General features: G+C 46.0%; 2 protein-coding genes across 2 annotated transcripts; one reads left to right on the forward strand and one right to left on the reverse strand.

The window, feature by feature from the left end:
- The first annotated feature begins 705 nt into the window (after positions 1-705).
- On the forward strand, positions 706-2,563 carry LOC120647680 (beta-fructofuranosidase, insoluble isoenzyme 3-like). Its single transcript, XM_039924547.1, has 3 exons — positions 706-769; positions 916-2,270; positions 2,357-2,563. Exons 2-3 carry the CDS (start codon positions 930-932, stop codon positions 2,561-2,563), a joined length of 1,548 nt encoding a protein of 515 aa, XP_039780481.1. The 5' UTR covers positions 706-769; positions 916-929.
- A 16,426-nt stretch (positions 2,564-18,989) lies between these two features.
- LOC120649850 (TATA-binding protein-associated factor 2N-like) lies at positions 18,990-22,639 on the reverse strand. Its single transcript, XM_039926758.1, has 8 exons — positions 22,341-22,639; positions 20,989-21,069; positions 20,822-20,910; positions 20,664-20,738; positions 20,413-20,531; positions 20,086-20,334; positions 19,933-20,001; positions 18,990-19,516 (listed from the first exon to the last, which is right to left on the reverse strand). The coding sequence occupies exons 1-8, from the start codon at positions 22,464-22,466 to the stop codon at positions 19,368-19,370; spliced, it is 957 nt and encodes a 318-aa protein (XP_039782692.1). The 5' UTR covers positions 22,467-22,639; the 3' UTR covers positions 18,990-19,367.
- Between the last annotated feature and the right edge of the window lie 420 nt (positions 22,640-23,059).

A 23,059-nucleotide genomic window follows, 5' to 3' on the forward strand; every position in this document is an offset into this window, starting at 1 on the left:
GCAACATAGTTATTTTGATAGAAAAATTTTATAATGGTTGAAATAAATGAGGATTGTTATCGACAGCTAAGATATGTAGTAGATAGAAAAAAGTATCAATCGTAATCGTACTGGTACATCCCAGTACCTTTTCTACTGGCCGGGCGGTAACGTTCCTGCCGTCCATCCAGTTACTTGAGATCTCCAGTCAATTCTACATAGGGGGTGCCAATAGGTGAACCTTAATAGTACTTTTAACTCTTTTTAGTTTAAAATATTATATTTTGAAAAACTAGTATAATATTTTGAATTAAAAAGAGTTAGAGGTCCACCTAAAGATTATGCACTTGCACCCCTAATTCTACCGGTAGTCCCCGTCGGCGTGTTCTCTCTCACAAAAAGAAAATCTCAATCGTTGTATTTATCCAGTACGACTACATGTATAATCCATAAAGTTATCCAAACACACGTATCCTAATCCGACAGTAAGTTTGTCAGCGACTCTTCCTGGGCTCCTGGCCTATATAAATTCGCACGTACGCGCGCCTTTCTTCCTCGTACTCCTCGTCTCCTCGACATAGAAACTAGCTAAGTTGATTGATGAGCAGTTGCTTTTGATTCGACATGGCGATCAGGACTTGGACATGGGTGGGTTTCCTGCTGCTCGCGCTGCTATCGTCGCCGCCGCCCTCGTGCCGCGCGGCGGAGGCGCCGTCGCCGCAACCGTCGCCCGTCGACGACGGGCTCCGCACCGGCTACCACTTCCAGCCTCCCAAACACTGGATCAACGGTAAGAATCTCATGCGTGTGCCAACATGTACTAGCAACGTTTTGATCGATCCCTCGATGTTCTTTCTGCTCGTTAACCTGCTGCGGCATCGGAGAGGCTAACTAACGGTCGAGATCGATCGTGTTCTTGACTTCTTGTACGCGCAGATCCTAATGGCGTGATGTACTACAAGGGCGTGTACCACCTGTTCTACCAGTACAACCCCCAGGGCGCGGTGTGGGGCAACATCGTGTGGGCGCACGCCGTGTCGACGGACCTCGTCGACTGGGTCATGCTCCCGCCGGCGATCTACCCCACGGCGCCGTTCGACGTCAACGGCTGCTGGTCGGGCTCCGCGACCGTGCTCCCGGACGGCACGCCGGTCATCATGTACACCGGCATCGACGGCCAGAACCGGCAGGTGCAGAACGTGGCCTACCCCAAGGACCTCTCCGACCCCTACCTCCGCGAGTGGGTCAAGCCGGACTACAACCCCGTCATCGCGCCGGGCCCGGGGACGAACGCCACCGCGTTCCGCGACCCGACGACGGCGTGGCAGGGCCCCGACGGGCTCTGGCGGCTGGTCATCGGCACCAAGGACAACCACCGCGGCCTCGCCATGCTGTACCGCAGCAGGGACTTCAAGCAGTGGGCGCCCGCCAACCGCGCCCTGCACTCCGGCGACACCGGCATGTGGGAGTGCCCGGACTTCTACCCCGTGACCACCTCCCCGGCCGCCGCCGGCGGCGGCGGCGGCACCAAGCACGTGCTCAAGGTGAGTCTCGACCTGACGCGGTTCGAGTACTACACGTTCGGCGAGTACGACCACGCCACCGACACGTACGTGCCCGACGCGGCGCTCGCCGACGGCAACGATGGCCTCCGCTACGACTACGGCAACTTCTACGCGTCCAAGACGTTCCTCGACACGGCGAAGCGGCGGCGCGTCCTGTGGGGGTGGGCGAACGAGTCGGACTCCGCCGCCGCCGACATCCGCAAGGGCTGGGCCGGCGTGCAGGCCGTCCCGAGGAAGGTCTGGCTCTCCTCCGACGGCAAGCAGCTCGTGCAGTGGCCGGTCGCCGAGATCGAGTCCCTCCGCGGCGGCCACGTCAACGTCACGGGCAGGATCGTCGGCGCCGGGCAGCACTTCGAGGTTGCGGGGCTCGCGTCCGCCGCGCAGGCCGACGTGGAGGCGTCGTTCCAGGTGGCGGACCTGGGGAAGGCCGAGCCGTTCGACCCGGCGTGGCGCGGCGCGGACGCGCAGGCGGTGTGCGCGGCCCGCGGCGCGGACGCCCGGGGCGGCGTCGGGCCGTTCGGGCTGTGGGTGCTCGCGTCCGACGACCGCGACGAGCGCACAGCCGTGTTCTTCAGGGTGTTCAAGGACGGCGGCAAGCACGTCGTGCTCATGTGCAACGACCCGTCCATGTCGTCGCACGCCGACGACCTCTACAAGCCCACCTTCGCCGCCTTCGTCGACGTCGACATCGCCCAGGCCGGCGGCAAGATCGCTCTAAGGACTCTGGTACGTAGATTGATTACTTGTCTGAATAATCTTGTGATTTTCGAAGAGCAATCGATGTCCTGATCGTGGCCCGTGCGCGCGTGCAGATTGACCACTCGGTGGTGGAGAGCTTTGGTGCGCACGGCAAGACGTGCATCCTGTCGAGGGTGTACCCGACCAAGGCCGTCGGCGACAAGGCGCGCCTCTTCGTGTTCAACAACGGCGAGTCCAACATCAAGGTCACGCACCTGAATGCGTACGAGATGCGGTCGGCCAAGATCACCAGTGACACGACAGAACCGACGAGCAGATGAGACCCGCCTGGGCGCGCCGATCTGCTGTGAATACTATGTGCATAGCTAGATGATTTTTTTTTATGTTACTAGAGAATTTTTAATGTAATGAGTCGTGTAATAACTTTATTAGTAGTAGCTTAGTATATTCCAGTCGTTTCACTTGTAGTTATTATGCCCTACGAAACACATTTCTTTCTTGGCTTGCGTCACTAACTCTCACTAACATACACAACGTCAATTAAACCACAAAGAAATTGTCTTGGTAAAAGTTAGAAATTTTTGACTTATGACAAAAATTAAAACGACATATATTTTGGATTTTTCAAACCATATTGACCGTGCACACAGTTTGTTTCTTTACATCGGCATGAAAATCCGGGGAGTCTATTCCCCGCATATGCGGGGGCGAGCGACGTGTCGCACAGGCGTGCTCGCCCCCGCCTTCCTCCCCCTCCCATGGCTCCGGCGGCCTCCGCCACCTCCGCCGCCGCCGCCACCCACTAACCACTTCCGCCGCCGCGCCGCCCTTCCATCGCCAGCGTCAACGCCTTCTCCTCGCCCCCGCCGCCAGCACTGCCCACCGGATGTCCGGCCCGCCCGGCTGGCGGCGCTCCCGTGCCACCTCGCCCTCCGCCGGCCAACCTGTCGGGCCACCGCCCCCCCTCTCTAGGTCCGGTGGCCATTGGAACCCCGACAACCCAAAATCTAAAGGCCGCCGTCGCCCGCCACCACTCCGGCCGCCAGCGACCTCGCCGGCGGCCGCTCCCCCCCACCAACCGCCCCTCCTTGGCAGCCGCCCCTCCCCCTCCTCCTCCCCTAGCTCGCCAGTGGTGGGGTCGAGAGGAGGAAGAAGAACTTCTTCCTCCCCCTGTGCGACGCGACGCGTCGTCCCCGCATATGCGGGGAATAGATTTTCCGCGAAAATCACCTCCTTACCCAGCATTAGGTGCTCATGCCGATGCCGATGACGACGTAGGCCAGCCACCGTGATTCGGGCGCTACGGGTGATATAGACGGCGGTCATGAGCGAGACGAGCATGGCAAGGCAGGCGATGACGGTGGGTCGACGCGGTGATCGCCGTGCAGCAGCAGCGCCGACTGGACGCGGCTCATCTTGGCGGCGAGGTGGAGGGGCGTGTCGCCGTCGTTGTCGACACGGTTGAGCAGCTGCTCTGCGGGGCGGACACGGCGGAGCAGGCACCTGAGCGCGGTCGTCTTGCCGCTGGCGACGGCGACGTGGAAGGCGTTGCGGCCGCAGATGTCCACCATCTCGGCCACGTCGGGGCAGCGCCTTGATGGCCGCCGTCGAGCCGTAGCGCGAGGCGACGTGCAGCGGCCAGCGGGGACTGCCGCTCCCTGTTGGGCTTGTAGGCCAGCTGCGCCTGCTTGCTGAGCACCTGCTAGATGTGTGTATGCTCGCACTTTGAACTTTCCAGCAAAATGGGCTGCTTTCGTGGCATCAAACAACTGCAGTTTCTTGCAAATCAACCTTGGCATATTCCAGCTCGGTCTTCCTGCTGCCGCATCTGCAAGCATGCTTAGTCCATATGAACCAAGTTTGGTATCTGTGCTTTATGGCTTAAGCATGATGCCGTGAGCTTATCATTCTGTTAGCCTTTAATGTCAACGAACATCCTACACGAAGGGGGGGGGGGGTAAAAATGAAGAAGGATACAGAGATTGATAGTCTTACTCTTAGGCTCTTAGCTCGTCATACAGAAGGAGAATATAGATTGTCAAATCACCGTAGGACAGATAGGAGCCTCACTATGGTTCAATACTATTGTATACGTGCCTCATCAATCAGGCGCGTTGACTTATTGTAGATCTCTTGCAAGAATAAGCGGTGTGTCCTGTACGGCTGTACTAGGGTTCAAAACGAAAACGAAAATTTTCGATTACCGGGAACCGTTTTCGAGATTTTACCGAGATTCTAGTGTAAACGAAAATGAATATGGCTACCGAAAATACGGAAACGAAAATGATATTTTTATTCGAAACTGAAAGCGAAAACGATTTCAGCCTCTACCGACCGTTTTCGAAAATTACCGTATTTATCCGGTAATTTACCGCCGGTATTACCGTATTTGAAGCCCAGTCCATCATTGACCGCCGGTATTACTTTGGTATGATAATATGAGTACTAATATATTTTTATATTTGTAGGATGAATTTTCATAACTGGTCAATGATAATTATGTGGCAGGTGATGATGATGACATGCCTGAGGTTCAGCTGTAGGCATAGGCAGTCTGCGGCCCTGCACTAGCACTATTCTTAATGGCATGCTAGTCTATGTTTGAGTCTCTATTTGAATTTGGTTAATGATCATGTATGACTATGTTACGTATGCTGTATGCAACTTTGTGCCATACTATCGTACATGCTACTATGTGTCAGTTATCACGGATTGGTTCGATATTCGGATTGATATCTTAATCGAATCTTCACTATTTGCATATGAGATGTGTCAAGTCATATAGTTAATGTTATGCTTTATTGTATGATATGTTTATCATTTTTTAAATACCGCTTTGATGGGTTTCGACCGTTATCGATGTGTTCTCGACCGTATATTTCCGTTTTTGAAATTACCGGAATACCGACGTCGTTTTCGTTTCCGAAAATACCGTACCGCTTTCGTTTCTGATGAAAAAATGTAAAAGCGAAAGTGGTGGAGTCTATCACCGATCGTTTCCGACCGTTTTCATCCCTAGGTTGTACATATTCCGTTTTGTGCCTCTGGACAGGGCGAACTCTGAGTGTGACATGGAGTGGCGCCAAATTTATATTTTCAGGAAGCAGTGACGGGTTGTTGTTATTCGGCCTACCCTGCATGTGCATACACAAATAGCATCTCACATATGCCTTGTTTATGTAATTAATTACCACACTCCCTCCACATTGTAAAGAAAATCATTTTGAGTTTGTCTTAAGTCAAATATTTTAAACTTTGACTATAAATAAATTCTTTTAGATTGTGTTTGAAAATATAAAAGCGATATAAATAGATTCATCTTAAAATGTAATTTTGTAAAAGTATATACTGACTATATTTCATAAATTTTTTATAGTAAAAATTAGTGGTCAAAGTTGTTTTTAAGACCAAATCAATGTCCAAAATAACTTTCTTTACAGCACGAAAGGAGTACCTTTTTAGTGGTGTTTCAAGTGCAGACTCTCGCGCCCTCGTCAAGATATCACTTTTTTAGGGGTCTGTCGAGTGTAGACCCTCGCGCCCTCGTCAAGATATCAAGAATGACGAGACCTTGCCTACGCCTACAAGTTACTGTACTTTATGTTGTGAATGAGAATGTAAATGAACAGAGATTTTGGGAACAACTATTTGTTTCATTGATCTTTGAGGATTATATACATGTGAAGGGGTGACTGTTTACAAGGAAGTTACTGTTCACATGAACAAACTACAGGCGAAGGCTTCGTATGTCATGCTAACTGCTATCATACTAACAACTATGCTAACTGCCGGATGGATGGGTGAGATCGCATGAGAAAAGACGCCTATTGATGAAGAGCCATCGATTCATAACACTCCCCCTCGATCAAATCTTCTTTGAGATCAATGTAGCTGTAAACTTGGATTCCTCTAAAAACCCTATGGGAAAAATATGAGGAATATGTATATGTGTGTGATTTAAACAAATCACTATGTCATTGGTATCCCATTAAAAACCCCTATGGGGGAAAATATTGGAGATACGACATAAAGTTAACTCCCCCAAAAATCTTTCGGGAAAATATGAGGAGTAATATAAATTGATATGTCGCTAAAACTCCTTTAAAAACCCAGTGGAAAAATGAGGAGAAAATATGATGACATATTATTGATATTGCCTCTTGAATAACTTCACATGAAAAACCTTTTCAGGAAAAACCATAAATGAGTTGTGAGGGCAGTATGTGTCTTTGATATTTCCTACAAAAACCCTGGTGGGGAAAATAGAAAATACGACACATGCTTATGTTAATATTACCTCGTTAAAAACTTCAACAAGAAACCTCATGAGTAAAACTTGTTAAAGAAGAGAGTATAATATAATGCATGTATAGGTTAGCATCTATGAGATGTCTCTTCGTGATTCTTGCAAATCTCAAAGTCGTCGCATACCAATATCATGTACAAATTTTTGAAATATAGAAGTTGGTAAGGACTTAGTAAAGAGGTCAGCAAGATTATCACATGACTTAATTTGCAAGATGTTTATTTCTCCGCTTTCTTGTAATTCATGGGGATAAAACAGCTTAGGGGCAATGTGCTTGGTTATATTGCTCTTTATGTAACCTGTTTGCATCTGTGTAACACAAGCAGAATTATCTTCATAGATAATTGTAGGTAATTCGATTGAACCAATACCACATGACTGTTGTATGTGGTTAATCACTCTGTGAAGCCATACACATTCACGTGATGCCTCATATAGTGCAATGATTTCAGAGTGATTAGTAGAGGTCGCCGTGAGAGTCTGCTTAGAAGACTTCCATGAAATAGCAGTACCTCCATGTAGGAATACAAATCCTGTTTGGGATTTACCATTGTGGGGATCAGATAAATAACAAGCATCTGTATATCCAATCATATTTGGATCAAGATTTTTCTTAAAGAATAAACCTAGATCCTTTGTGCCATTGAGATATCTGAAGATATTCTTTACTCCAGTCCAATGACGTTGAGTGGGTTGAGCACTATGTCTAGCTAGTAAATTTACTGCAAATGCGATATTAGGCCTGGTGCTATTTGCAAGATACATAAGTGCTCCAATGGCGCTGAGATATGGAACCTCGAGTCCCAGTATCTCCTCTCCCTCTTCTTGTGGTCTAAATTGGTCTTTCTCCATTTCTAGAGAACGAACAACCATCGGGGTTTTAGATGGATACGATTTATTCATATTAAATTTTTCCAAAATTTTCTGAATATAAGCTGATTGATGCACTAGTATTCCTGAGGGAAGGTGCTCAAGTTGTAAACCTAAGCAATATTTGGTCTTACCGAAATCCTTCATCTCAAATTCCGTCGTGAGGTGATTGCGTGCTTCTTCTATATCCTTTGGGTTGCCAATGATATTCAAATCATCAACATACACGGATATAATATAGAATCCTGTTGGAGATTTCTTAGTGAAAACACATGGGCAATCATCATTATTTGTGTATCCCTTCTTAAGAAGGAACTCACTTAGTCGGTTGTACCACATTCGTCCCGACTGCTTTAAGCCATATAGTGACTTTTTAAGCTTTACACAATACATGTTGCGATTTGTTTTTGGATTCGGAATTTGGATTCCATTAGGAACCTTCATGCATATGTCCGAATCAAGTGACCCATAAAGATATGTTGTCACTACATCCATCAACTACATAGATAGATAATTTTGAACTGCCAATGATATCAAGTATCAGAAAGTGATTCCACTCATTACTGGAGACTAGGTTTCATTGTAATCAATGCCGGGTCTCTGCATGAACCCCTATGCTACTAGTCTTGCTTTATATCTCACTACCTCGTTGTTTTCATTCCGTTTTCGGACGAAAACCCATTTGAATCCCACTGGGAAGACTTTGGGAGGTGTAAGTATTGCAGATGTGAATACCTCTCTTTTAGTGAGCGATACTATCTCAGCTTGGATTGCTTCTTTCCATTGAGTCTAGTCCGAGTGCTTTTTGCACTCTGCCATGGTCTTGGGATCTGGATCGTTTAGGAAGATTTATGCAATTGCTGTGGAGAAGTATAAGTTAACAACAGTAGTCTTACGATCGTATGATTCTCCAGAGTCAATGTAATTGATGGAAATTTCTTTCACCCCTTTGTGTGATTGATGGAAATTTCTTTCACCCCTTTGCGTGACTCGTCATTTTCTAAGACTATGGAGTCAGGGTGTTCCGATGTCCCAGGATCATTATTTGGGTGCACCATTGATCCGGGTTGTGGAATTGGTCCTGGTATGGGATTTGTATCCACTTTTGGGCATCTATCAACTTTAGATTGGCTTGTATTTACTGATTTTGTAGATTTAGTCCGCGGAATCCTCTGACGCTTCGTTTGAGCATCATCCTTGGGAGCAGCCATACTTCTCCCCCTCTTCTTTGGAAGCGGGAGGAGTTGAATGTTTTTTGTTTGGTACCTCTACTCTTTCGGGTGCATTCCGTGCAGGATAAGAGGACTTTGTGACATCCTTATAATCAGTAAATGCTTCTGGCAGGTTATTTGCAATATGTTGCAAATTTATAATTTTTTGAACTTGTTGTTCAGTTTCTTGAGTACGTGGATCTGAGGAGAAAATGCCTTGGGCATCCCAATTGATTTCCTGGCATTCATTTTGGTACTTATAATCTCCCTCTAATGCCGAGAAATGGTCCTCATTGAATATGCAATCAGCATACCGAGCCGTGAATAGGTCCCCTGTGAGGGGTTCGAGGTATTTAATAATCGACGGTGATTGATACCCCACATAGATCCCCAGTTTCCTGTGTGGGCCCATAGCGGTACGCTTAGGTAGTGAGATCGGTACGTATACTGCGCAACCGAATTTTCGCAGATGGTAAATATTTGGCGTATTTCCACATACTAATTGCATAGGAGAGACTATGTGATATGCAGTTGGTCGCAATTGAATTAAGTCTGTAGCGTGTAAGATTGCATGACCCCAACATGAAGTTGGAAGGTTGCAATTTTGTAGTAAGGGTCTTGCAATGAGTTTAATTCTCTTAATAAGAGATTCTGCTAAACCGTTTTGTGTATGGACATATGGGATTGAGTGTTGAACTTGAATTCCTAAAGCCATACAATAATCATTGAAAGCCTTTGAGGAAAATTCAGCAGCATTATCCATTCGAATTGGTTAAATTTGATGTTCAGGATTTTGTGCTCTAAGTCTAATGACTTGAGAAATAATCTTTGCAAAAGCATGGTTACGTGTGGATAAAAGACACACATGAGACCATCTAGTAGATGCATCTATTAGAACCATGAAGTACCTGAAAGGTCCAGACGTAGGTTGTACGGGGCCACATATGTCGCCTTGAATGCATTCAAGGAATTTGAGTGGCTCATTTTGAATTTTAACGTGTGATGGACGTAAAATCAATTTCCCCGTAGCGCATGAAGTGCACATAAAATCCGATGATTTGGGAAATTTAGCAATATTTAACTCATGACCATTTGAATTGCTGATAATTTTTCTCATCATCCCTACACCAGGATAGCCAAGGCGGTCATGCCAAATTTTGAATGTATCAACATTCTGAAAAATTACCTTATACGCAACATGTGGTACGGGTTTAATGTATGTGTAGTACAATCCGAACGGAAAAGAAGGAATTTGTTCAACAATTTGTTTGCCATATCCGTTATCTTTAGTAACGAGGAGAAATTCCTCATTATTGTCATCACCGGTTTCAATATGAAAACCATTTTGACGGATAACTTTATAGCTTAGTAGGGTACGCTTTGAATCGGGATACAAAAGTGTATCCTCAATTGTAATATGGGTACCCATAGGGAGTACAATAGTGGCACGACCAGTGCCAACTATCATTGCATCGCGTCCCGCAATTGTCAAAACATTTCCTTGTTTCTTTGTAAGATTTTGGAAATATTTTGTTTCCCTAAGTATAGAATTTGTGGTTTCACTATCCACAAGACATAATTCCTCGTCCATCGGATCGACTCCTGTATAAATCTATATATAAATGAAGAATTTAATATGAAATTCTTTGATGATATATAGAATACATACTATATTTATTGAATATCAAATGTATACAATACATTTATTTTATATCCAACCTAAGAAAGTGATGACCTTATTTATTTACAACACTTTAAGACATAAATTGTGCTAAATATTACAAATACTAGTAAATAGGACGTCAAGACTTTGGAATCTTTTGGAGATTGGGAGCCTATTCGAGGTCTCCAAATATGTCGTTGGAAGCATATTCCACGATCATATTCTCTGTAGCAAGATCCTCGCCTCCTGGTATGGGGTTGCTGCTTGGTTCCTCGGGAACTTGTTGCGAACAACTAGCCTCTTCCCTGGTGGTGTCAAGTTGATAGTTGAAGTGGGTTTCATACTTCTGTGCTTGAGTAGCACGTCCACGTCCTACGGACTGTAAGTAAAGATCAACAAGATGACTCGGGTATGACATTTCTTTGTAATATGGCTGTAACAACCGCACTTTTGGCACACAGGTTTGTCACTCCTGTATTTGGAAATGTTCTTACCCTTGTTGGAAACACGATTCTAGAATTTTTTGTTGCGTTTGCGGATTTTCTTACCCTTCTTGGAATTTTCTTGATGATAGTTCTTAGAAGATCCATCATTAAATTTGGGTTTATTCTTAGAATAAGCATGTACTTCAGGCAATGGAGCAGACCCTACAGGGCGTTGCTGATTATTCCAAACCATAAGTTCGGAATGTTTTTCGGCCTCAAGTAATGTATGAATAAGATCAGAATAAACCTGAAAATTCCTTTCACGGTATTGTTGTTGAAGAATCCTTTCAGAGGGAAGCATAGTAGATAGAGTCTTTTCTATCTTATCCGCATCTGAAGGTTCTTTCTCGTAGAATTGCAACTTTGAGTAGATCCTATGAACAGCATGGTTATAATCACTTACAGTTTTAAAGTCCTGTAAGCGAAATTGGGTCCACTCATAATTGGCCCCGGGCAGGATAAGTGCCTTTTGTTGTTCATAGCATTTCTTAAGAGAAGTCCATAAATTTCGTGGATTTTCTTCCAACAAATATTCGGCCTTAAGATCAGGATGAATGTGACTCCTAATAATGTATAAGGCCGAGAATACATATTGATCATCAAGCGGTTCAGCACCCTCTACAGGTGGTGCAACTGCTCGATAAAGTCTACGGGACGAAAGACTAACTTTTACGTCCACAACCCATGTTGGATAGTTGTGGCCGTCAAGAGCTAATTGTTCGAACTCTTTGGCAGCCATTAATCCTACACATGGTAAACCATCGAAACATTTTAAGTTATTAAAATGTTGTGATGTGTTGTAATTATGGGATGCAAAATAAAAACAAGATAAATCTTGTATTATTAGTGGTGTAAAAATCCCATGTGCATAATAAGAGAATGGAGGTAGTCACCATAAAGGCGTAGACCTCAAAATGGGCATAAGCTTAAAACAGTAGATGCCAAATAATTATGCAAGTTGTATAAACACGTCTTAAGGTAGTCATCAATAATTTGATGTAGACCTTAGCTAATTAGCAAACGAATTGGGTACGCACATTGAGGATAGTCACTAAGTTGTGGACTTAGTGTAGATCCTACAGTAGCAACTAGAGTGCTACCTTGTGTATGGCCAATAGAAATGCGAATTATTGGTAGTCATCTTTGAGATAAAAATGTAGACCAAATGTTCTAAGTGATAATGTTGGGTACGCACGTTGAGGATAATCACTAAGTATTTACTTAGTGTAGATCCCGCAGTAGCAATTGTGCTGCTACCTTGTGGAGTGGCCAACAAAACAACTATAGAACATGCGTCTTATACAATTGTTTAATGAGAAAATTACGTATAAATTGTTGCATCCATTATTTAAGCACTTAGAGCTTTGAACAATTAAAGCGTAAAATGGGCTTAAATAAATCGATCAATTGACAATACATATATAAATGAATAATAAATAAATTGCAAGATCGTAGTTGTAATATGAGGGGTATTATTTATTGGATTGGTCATTCATACCAGGACAAATACTATGAACAATACCACAAATGGATATTTTACAATGATAAAATATCACAAGTACAATAAATTACTCAAGTCAACGACTAAGCATAATCAGTAATATTTTACAGCACATAATTACTGGAGACTAACAGAGTCTTATGCGAACTATTGCTGAAATTAAATCAACTAAATAATAAAGATAATAGGCCAGCCAGCCATGGGAATTGGAAATGAATCCACGTTCATTAGCTTGGCCCATCAGGCGTGCACAGGACGAACAGCAGGAAGGGAGATCAGGGCGCAGGTATTTTGGGCCATATTCACGGCCTACAGAGGCATCAGCAGCCAGCACGGACAGCAACGCTGCTCCAGAAGCTGCGCATGAATGATGATGAGAAGCAGGGAGTGTTCTTAGCCAAAGAGGGGGCAAAGCTGATAACGGTGAAAGGTTTCAGCGTGACTTCACTAAAGAACAAGATGCTATCTGCATGGTTTCTAACTCATGAGGTCTTCTTTTGCCCGATTGGAGACAACATGTTCATGGTTCAGGCTTTCTGCCTGGGTGTTTGGAAGGGAATTAGGAGGGAGGTGACAAAGGCGGGCTATGAAGCGCTACCTACAAATAACGGGGCGGGCTCCTATGAGGAGCGCCGCAAGTCCCAATGAGTTGCCTCAGTTGGAATTGTCGCAGACTCGGCAACGCCGCGACAATTAAGGAGCTTCGCGAGCTAGCGAAGGATGTTGCCCCGTCGGTGGTATGTGTCCTGGAGACTCAGGTGCACAAGACACGGGTGGAAGGACTGAAGCAGGCACTTGGTTTTGATAATTCTTTTGCTGTCAGTAGTTCGGGCCGTAGTGGCGGACTTGGTATTTTTTGGAACAATAATATAAGAGTGACATTGTTGCCTTACTCTCAATACCATATTGATGTTTTAGTCCAGGAAGGGGATGGTGACCCATGGCGCTTGACTTGTGTTTATGGGGAGGCACAAGACGTGGGATATGTTGAAACATATTAAGTCATCATCGCACCTTCCTTGGTTGTGTATTGGTGACTTCAATGAAGTGCTACATCGAACGGAACACATAGGCGTACAGGAGAGAAGCCATGCTCAAATTGCCAGTTTTCGTGAGATGGTGGATGTATGTGGCTTCAATGACTTAGGTTATGAAGGTCATAGTTGGACGTATGAAAAGAAGGGAGCTAGGGGATCCTTTTGTCGGGTGCGCCTGGATCGCGCGCTGGCAACCCCGGGCTGGAGCGTGCGTTTCCCTTTGGCGAAGTGCAAGCATCTGTTGGCGGCCGCTTCAGATCATGTGCCTATTTTGCTAAGTTGGAGGTCTGAGGAGCCGCGGCCTCGAGGGAAGAAACGATTCAGGTATGAAGTTATGTGGGAATCCCATGCTGAGTTTTCTAATTCTCTGATTGAGTCATGGCAGAAGGAGGATGAGGCGACGACCCTGCAGGAATTATAGAGCAAATTGAAAAAAGTTTCTAGCCATCTTGTGAGGTGGGACAGGAACACATTTGGGCATGTACGCAGGGAGCTACGCAAGTTGAAACAAGAGCTAGAGCGGCTACAGTCTGACCCACAGCGGACGGGTCCAACTCATGCGGAGCTCAAGATCAAGGAGAAAATTCTGGAACTAAACCATAGAGAAGAAATAATGTGGAAGCAATGTTCCAGAATTTTGTGGCTTTCTGCAGGTAATAGAAATACTAGGTTTTTTTTACATCCGAGCTAGCAGAAGGAGGAGGAGAAACAGGATTGCTAGATTGAAAAAACCATATGGACAGGTTACAAAAAATGTCCAGGAGATGAGGGATCTAGCAACTAGTTTCTACAGGGAGTTGTATACTTCAGAGGGGACCAGTAATATGGATGCAGTGTTGAATACAGTCCCAACGAAGGTTACCGCAGCAATGAACAGTAGCTTACTTGCAGCCTTTTCAGAGAAGCAAGTTAAGGAAGCTTTGTTCCAGATGTTTCCGACAAAGTCCCCGGGGCCCGACGGTTTTCTGGCACACTTCTTCCAGCGACATTGGGACTTATGTGGAACTGAAGTTACCTCTATAGTGTTGAGGATTTTGAGAGGGGAGGATGAAGCTACATCAATAAACGATACATTTATTGTTCTAATCCCCAAGGTGGCAGATCCAGAGGAGTTGGGCCAGTTTAGGCCAATAAGCCTTTGTAACGTCCTGTATAAGATCGCTTCAAAGGTTGTTGCGAACAGGGTGAAGCAAATTTTGCCTGAGGTTATATCAGAAGAGCAGTCTGTTTTTGTTCCTGGGCGTCTTATTACAGATAACATAATCTCGGCATATGAATGTTTGCATTTTATGAAGAGGAAAAAGCCTCGTGGATCTAGATGTTGTGCTCTGAAGTTGGATATGAGGAAAGCTTATGACCAAGTTGAGTGGGACTATCTGCGAGCAATCATGCTCCGTTTGGGCTTCCACCAATGTTGGGTTGAGATAGTGATGCGCATGGTAACATCCGTCTCCTTTTCAGTTCTTTTTAATGGTGATAGACTTGACAGTTTTAAACCTTCGAGGGGTATCCGCCAAGGAGATCCTATCTCTCCCTATTTGTTTCTTTTAGCAGCAGAGGGCCTTTCGTGCCTGTTAAAAGCTAGAAATCAGTCGTCCGTACTCAATGGGATTAAAGTGGCACCATCAGCTCCGGTGGTGTCTCACTTACTCTTCGCAGATGACAGCCTGCTGTTTTTTAGAGCTAATAGGGAAAGTGCAGAGGAAATCAAGGAGGTACTCAACACTTATTGTCAAGCTTCGGGACAAAGGATTAATATGGATAAGTCCTCAATTCATTTTGTGAAGGGCTGCAGGCAGTCTCTTCGAGAGGTGATCAAGGACGAGCTGGATGTCCATAATGAATCTCTGAGTGAAAAATACCTGGGCATGCCGACAGATGTGGGTGCTTCCACTAATGGGGCTTTCAAATATATTAAAGATTGTGTGTGGAAAAAGGTCCAGGGTTGGCTCGAGCAGTGCTTGTCATCAGGTGGCAAGGAGGTACTGATTAAATCAGTTGCGCAAGCAGTACCTACTTTTTCGATGTCCTGTTTTAAGCTCCCTAGAGGTTTATGCCAGCACATCAATGGTTTATTAAGGAACTTCTGGTGGGGTAGCAAGGATGGAAAAAGGAGAACATGCTGGGTCGCTTGGGATGAGATGATCAAACCAAAATGTATGGGCGGCCTGGGCTTCAGGGATATTGAACTGTTTAATCTTGCGTTACTGGCGAAGCAGGCTTGGCGCATTCTCACGGAGGAGAGTTCGCTAAGTGCGCGAATTATAAAAGCAGTTTACTTCCCAAATGTGGATTTCTTAGATGCTAATCTATGGTCTTCTCCCTCTCGGATATGGCGTTCCATACTTGATGGCAGGGAAGTCCTGGAGCGGGGACTAATTAGGAGGATCGGAATCGGAGAATCAACACATATTTGGCAAATGAATTGGATTCTGAGAGAAAACTCTCTTCGACCCTTTAGGAGGGATTTGACTGATCCTCCGCAGATGGTTAGTGAGTTGATAGATCACACGACGACATCATGGGACGTCCAAAAGCTTCATGCTATTTTCTGTCCATTTGATGTTGAGGCAATTCTAAATATACCCCTTTGTACTCGGAGACAAGGGGATTTTTGGGCATGGCACCATGAAAAGAGGGGTATCTTCTCAGTTCGCTCAACCTACAGGATGTTGGCCATAAACAAAGAACGAGCTACAGCGTACCTAGAGAATATTGCTGGGAGATCAGATTTAAGATCTGAGGAAAATGAATGTATGTCGGTTTGGCAGGTAAAGGTACCATCAAAGATACATGTGTTCTTGTGGAGGCTTGCTCATCACTCCTTGCCGTCAAGGGATGTACTGCACCACAGGAACATGGCTACTCAAAGCACTTGTTCGATCTGTGGTATGCCTGACTCGTGGAAGCACTCACTGATAGAGTGCAACATGGCGAAATGTGTGTGGGCTCTAGAACGCGAGGAAATTACACAGCTGATGAGTGAAATTCAGGAGACTGAACCTAGGGGTTGGTTAGCGGCTATTTTTAGCTTGCTAAAGCCTGAAGAACTGACGAGGTTGGTGGTCACTCTTTGGGCCATCTGGTATGCTCGCAGGAAGGCGATCCACGAGAGCTCTTTTCAGAGTCCTCTATCTACTCACTATTTTGTGAATAATTTTATAGCCAACCTGGAGATGATTAAGACGGTGCAGACAGCGCCGGTGAGGGGAACCCAAGGTGTTCCACCCCGTTGGATTCCCCCACCACGAGGACTTGTTAAAATCAATGTTGATGCAGCAGTTTCGAAGAATTCAAGCAAGGTTGTGGCAGCTGCCATCGCTAGGGATGCTGCAGGTAATTTTCTAGGAGCATCTGCGTTGGTGATTCGTGGACTCTCAGATCCAGAGACCGTAGAGGCTATTGCTTGCAAGGAAGGCTTGGCATTGGCAAGTGACCTCATGGTTCAATACTTCAGGCTAGCCTCGAATAATGTTAATGTGATCAGAGGAATCAAGGAGGATGGAATGGCCGTTCATGGCCATATCATCAGGGAGATAAAGGCTAGAGCAGTACTTTTTAGCACTGCTGATTTTGTTTATGAGAACAGGTGCTCCAATGTGGATGCTCATACCATCTCAAGGAGTGAGATTTATGCTGAGTTTGGTAGGCTAGTTTGGCTGTTAAGTCCGCCTCAAGGCGTTTCGCCTCAAGGCGTTTGTAACTCGTATAACTTTGTTGATGAATAAAGAGTTATGCCTCCTCAAAAAAAAATCAGCAACCAGCACGGACAGCAACGCTACTCCACGCCGCTGCATACCAGGAAACCGCCGCCACTTGACCGCCCCGCCGCCGTTCACCACTGTGCAGCTGTTGCTCGCCTGATTCAGTTGGAGGACTCCCCCTCATCGGGAGAGTAGAAGCCGCTGCCGCCGACGGCCATGTTGAGGACTTCCGCGCTCGGGAGGCCAAGATCCGTCGAGTTCCAGGCGCCGGTGCGGCGGAGTCCGGGGCGCCGGTCCACTGCCGCCGTCTTGCGACCGAGGAGGCGCTGGAGCATCGAGGTTGGCAGGGCCTAGGCCGGAGGAGGACTCGGGAGGGCCTGAGCCTTCATGCGCGCTGCAGCCTCGGCGCGCGTCTTGGGCGGAGAAGCCGGTGCCTCTGCCGCCGGAGGAACCGAGGGGCCGGCGATGTAGTACGGTGGTACGCCGGTCCTTGCCGCTCGCGTGCCACCAGGGTTGATAAGTATGCCGATTCCAGGGCCGGACACGACTGCATTCTCTTCTTCAATCTCCACAGCGTCGAGCGCGGGTGCAGCCTGAGTGTTCAGGAACCATGGATCGAGCGTGTGCGGGATCGGCGTGAACTCCTTGCAGAAGTCACACCAGAAGCGTGGAGGTGCCGGTGTCGGCGACATCGGCTCAATGGGCGCGTACGCGGGCACAGCGGCGGGCTCTGCAACAGCTTCCTCAACGGGCGGCGCCGGCGCTTCGACGACAGATGGCGCTAGTGCTTCGACGACACGCGGTGCAGCTTTGCTGGGGCTGGCACCGTCCACGCCACGGCGAGGAGATGGTGTCTGACTCTGCAGATGCAGACCGCGCGAAGAAGCAAGGCGGCCACTGTGGATGGGGCTGTACTCGCGGCCACAAATTGGACCTGCACGGAGGCTGCGAACAGCGGCATCGAAGATGCGGCCGAATGAAGTATGGCCACGGGCAGCATTGCGGCGAACACGAGGCCCAAGGCGCTCGAAAACGCTGCGGTGCTGACCATGGTGGCCATGGCGGCGAATCGAGCCACGACGAACTCCACCGGCGCAACGTAGGGCGAAGAACAAGCCACGGACGATATGAGACGGTAAGTCAAGTCTTGCCATGCTTACCGACAGGGGTTCAAAGGCATGTGCCTTTGGAAGTAGCGTTCGTTCTTCCGCTTGTCATTCTCCTTTTCTCTTGTTCAAAGAGCAAAGTGACTGATAACGTGTTGTGAATGAGAATATAAATGAACAGAAATTTTGGGAACAACTATTTGTTTCATTGATCTTTGAGGATTATATACATGTGAAGGGGTGACTGTTTACAAGTTACTGTTCACGTGAACAGACTACAACCGAAGGGACATGCCCCTTCGTATGTCATGCTAACTGCTATCATACTAACAACTATGCTAACTGCTGTACGGATGGATGAGATCGCATGAGAAAAGACGCCTATTGATGAAGAGGCATCGATTCTAACACTTTAAAACTACAATTACTACGAATGGAAAGGCCTAAACACACGCTTTTAGATTGAAATTCGTGAGAAATTTTGATCAAACTATCTCGGACCGATGGTGTTCCAAACCTCCATTGAACTGAGGCAACAAATGAATTTTGACTCAGGTGCAAATTATTCACTTCCTTCAAACCAGCTTTTATATTGACCCCGTCTGCTGGTGTTGCAGATTGGATGGGAACATCATTAATAACGTATTAACAATTATATAAAAAGCTGCACTAAAACGATTATGCTGGGGCTGTATGTGATGGGCTGATATCATTAACCAAGCTAATCTTGCTCATGATATATTGATATAGAGGACGGACGAGTACAGCTCATTTCCATCAGTCATATGCAATGGAGCTGATGCCTACAAGAAACAATAAGCTCAACATTTTGATGTACGCCGCAACATATTTGCAAGAGAAACTAAGCTCTGACGGTATCAACCATCATGGATACACTAATTGAAGCAAAACTGCAAAAATGGACTGAACAATTTAACACAGGGGAAGAGTTCCCATCTGTTGATACTGCAGGCATGAACATAGGGCAGCATGCTCAGCATATAAAGACAATTGGGAAAACTAGCAACCTCGGCAGCAGAAATATTGAAAGATGACAACATGATTAAACTTGCAAATGCATTAGGCTCGCAACCAAACCTCGCGGTCAGGGAAAACAACAGAGACCTCACACATAACTGATGGCTTCCAACACAAATGCTCAGATAACTTATCTTTTTTCCCTGATATTATAAAGCATGCATTGAAGAAACACCAGAAGCCCATTGAGTTTGTGCCTGCATTCAGTTCCCTCGCCCGCGGCCCCCCATTCTTCCCCTTCCACGGCCACCATAGCCCCTTCCACCCCTGCCTCCATCATAGCCACCGCTCCTGCCATTTTCATAGCCTCCGCCCGTGCCTTGCTCATAGCTTCCTCTGCCTCCATCATAGCCTGCAATGCCAACAATATTCAGAACAGCTTCCACTTGTAGACATTGGATTTAGTCTTTCTATGCAGAGCAAAAAATTAATTATTGTTCACAAGTTGATACTAAAGAAATGCCCCTGCTAAATGCAATAAAATACCAAAGAACATAAAAACTGTTTACCACACACAAAGTATTGGCACCTACTCCTGTAGAAGTGGTCAAAGTCTAATTGTTTTAGATGGCTGAATATGTTTGAGCATTTGCATTACGATAGTAACACTAGCATATTCATAACAAAATACTTTCAACGCATTATAATATGAGGTTTGGAACATATAACAATATCAAAAAAAATGAAACAGAATCATGGGCACTGCCATATCCAAAACATGCAATGTTTAGGCACATGGAAGGCATGAGTTGGTTATAACAGGCATACCTCCACGGTAACCCCAGTTGCTTCTTCCACGCATACCACCACCTCGTCCTCGGCTATACCCACCATTTTCTGTATTAAAAAATCAAGATATGTTATCATCCAGGACTTCATGCAAGATCAACAGCATAACTGAATCAAGACAGGATTCCGTACCTTGGTAGTTTCCATACCTACCTTGGTTGTAGCCATATCCACCATCATACCCGCCTTGATTATCATAGCCTCCATACCCACCTTGATTATCATAGCCGCCATACCCACCTTGATTATCATAATAACCGCCACCCTGATTGTACCCACCTTGGTTGTTTCCATATCCACCGTAACCCCCATAGCCTCCTCTACCCCAACCCCTTCCACGTCCACGGCCCCTTCCTCTACCTCGACCCCGTGCATAGGAGTCTAAACAGAGTCAATGATTAAGAGATGAACGATAATCAACAAAAATACCCACATCAATGCAAAATATCACTGTTGTACCTTCATACTCAAGCTGCTGGAATTGGCCTTGTGGTCGGCGAGGTTGGCGCTGCGGTGGTGGTGCCTGCTGTAGGCGCTGTGGTTGCCTGTGCTGTTCGATGTAAGCAGGAGCTTGGTACCTGTATAAAAATGGATTAATATTCCAATCAAACCTTTGTATTGTGCACAAGTACATTTTTTATCTTACAAGATTAACTAATGTTTGACACCAATAATCCTAAGGAATTAACTGAGGAACACATGTAACTCACCCAGGGGTGTTCTTATCCAACTCTCCAGGAGACAAGGTAATTGAAATCATCGAAACATGCCGAGTCATCTCCAGCCTGAAATTGGGCAAGCTTTAAAATAAGAAATGAAAATGAAACAGGAGTAAGAAAATAATATAGTAAAATGAGTAGAAACTTACGGGACAAGGCCTTCTTCTATAGGTTCCCAGACATCAGTGATGCTGACAGAACTGATATTGGTATCCTGATGCAAACCAGCATTTCTTTTCTGTTTCAAATACAGCTTGTCATATATGGTGGCCTTTCCAAATGAAATAAAGATGGGAGAAGGAGAGAAAAGAATTACCTTGATAATCTCCGCAACAGCAACAGACTTGCTGATTGCCTGTCCCATGGCCTTCAAAACAATCTCTTTTATTCTCCGCTCCTGGTTATAAAGGAAAAAGGTAAATTATATTAACAAATATACAGGAGCTGAGCTACACAGCACTACATTGTACATAGGCAACAAATAGTATAATTGTAAAACATTACAGTATACCTGGTAAAAACGGAATCACAATAACAGGAGAATAATAATCAGCATGAGCAATGAAATAACAGAGTTCACAGCCTTCAGTACTACCCAAACAACAGTCAGGATTGAAGCTAGAAAAGGCCAAGAAAGTACAAACTTTTAGTATCCTACCAAAGCATCACCAGTGGGAATCAAACCTTGGATCATTTGTTTGCCACGGTAGCGGCAGATTAAGCACAAGAAAACCCCCCATAGAAGCCAATGGAGTACAAATAACTAGTTCTACTGAAGCATTTTGAACAAACTTTTGAAAAGTGGGCACCTAGAAAAAATCAATCTGCATTGACCACTTATCACACTGTAAGCACCTAAAGTCTTCCTGCAGGCATCCACATAATTTAAATGCACTCCAAGCGTGGCAGCTAGGCGCATGCACCACATGTCCAGAGCATTGACGACAAACAAGCAACAGAAAACACTAGGGGTGTAATTGGTGACCCTTAGGTGCACCTCCAATTCTCTTTACTTCAAATATTTGCACTACTTCTCCAAAATGAGATCCTATTTTAGAAAAGTAGCACAAATATTTAAGCTAAAGAGGGTTGTAGGTGCATCTAAAGGGTCATCAATTTACGCCCCGAGAAAACAACAAACTCCACATATTGCTTTACCAAGCTGCATTGTCATCCTAATACTAAACCAAAAATGCGTCTTGAAGATATCAGATTGGTGCATGAACATCGACATTGTCCACAGTCCACACTGCATTGAACACGCATGCTTCGCAATCCCAAAATCAGACGCATTAAAATAGATTACCAGTGAATTATCTGCTAAATATCAGAGACTCAGCCAATTCATTCACATGAATCAGAACGCCCAACAAATAAGTAGCTCACTAATCCACTTCCCATGGGCATTTATCAATCTCCACGCATGCCGTTCAAACCACATAAGGTAAACACAACCTCGCATCGAACCGCAAAACTCGCTGTTTGAATCCACCTCTCAGGCCAACGGTCCAAACCCACCAAAGTCCAAGCGCGCCGATTCGAATCGGCACATGGACACAGGGGACTGAAACGGAGCGGCGCGGCGCGCCATAAGGACAAAACCGACACGACGGCGATGGGATAGCCGGGGGGGGGGGGGGGGGGGGGGGGGAGGGTAAGCGCACGCACCTGGAGGAGGGAGGTGGCGTAGGAGACATAGTTGCGGATGAGACCCTGCGAGGTGATGCGGATCTCGTTCTCCTCGATGGTCGCCGACTCGGTCCGCGGCCGCTCCACCCTCTGGTACCGGTCCATCTCGGCCGCCGGTATGGCGGTGGCACGGGTCGCGGGGGCACGGGATTCGCTAGGGGGGAGGAGGTTGCGGCGGTCGGGGCAGGGCCGGGAGGTTGGCGGCGGAGGGCTAAAACCCTAGACGGAGCCAACGATACAGGTGCCCGGCGTACACAAAATTTCTATATATGAAACGGGCGGGACTCCACGGCCGGGGAGGGTAAAGTCTAGATATACAATATTTGTATTTAATTTGCTATTATATTATTTTTCCAGACAATAAATCAGATGCATATATCCACTGAGAAGAGAACATCTCTTCAGATTTAGACAATAAATCAGATTTAGGCGCTCACTAAGAGTCTCCGTTCACCATCCCGGCGTGGTGGAGCTCAAGCCACGTACAAACTTCTTCGGGATCCCACAATCAACTTGGCAAGCTCCGGAAGAAATACCTAAATCACCAAGATCGCCTAGGTGCTGCCAATCACCAAGAGTAATAAGCTAGGGCCTTCACTTGAGCAAGAACCGATCACCAAGAACAGATACACACAAGCTTTTCTCTACTCAAGACCTTAGTCTTGCTTCTTGAATGATTGAATGATCAAAAGTGTGGA

The sequence above is a fragment of the Panicum virgatum genome, chromosome 9K, assembly GCF_016808335.1.
Source record: "Panicum virgatum strain AP13 chromosome 9K, P.virgatum_v5, whole genome shotgun sequence".
Lineage (NCBI taxonomy): Eukaryota > Viridiplantae > Streptophyta > Magnoliopsida > Poales > Poaceae > Panicum > Panicum virgatum.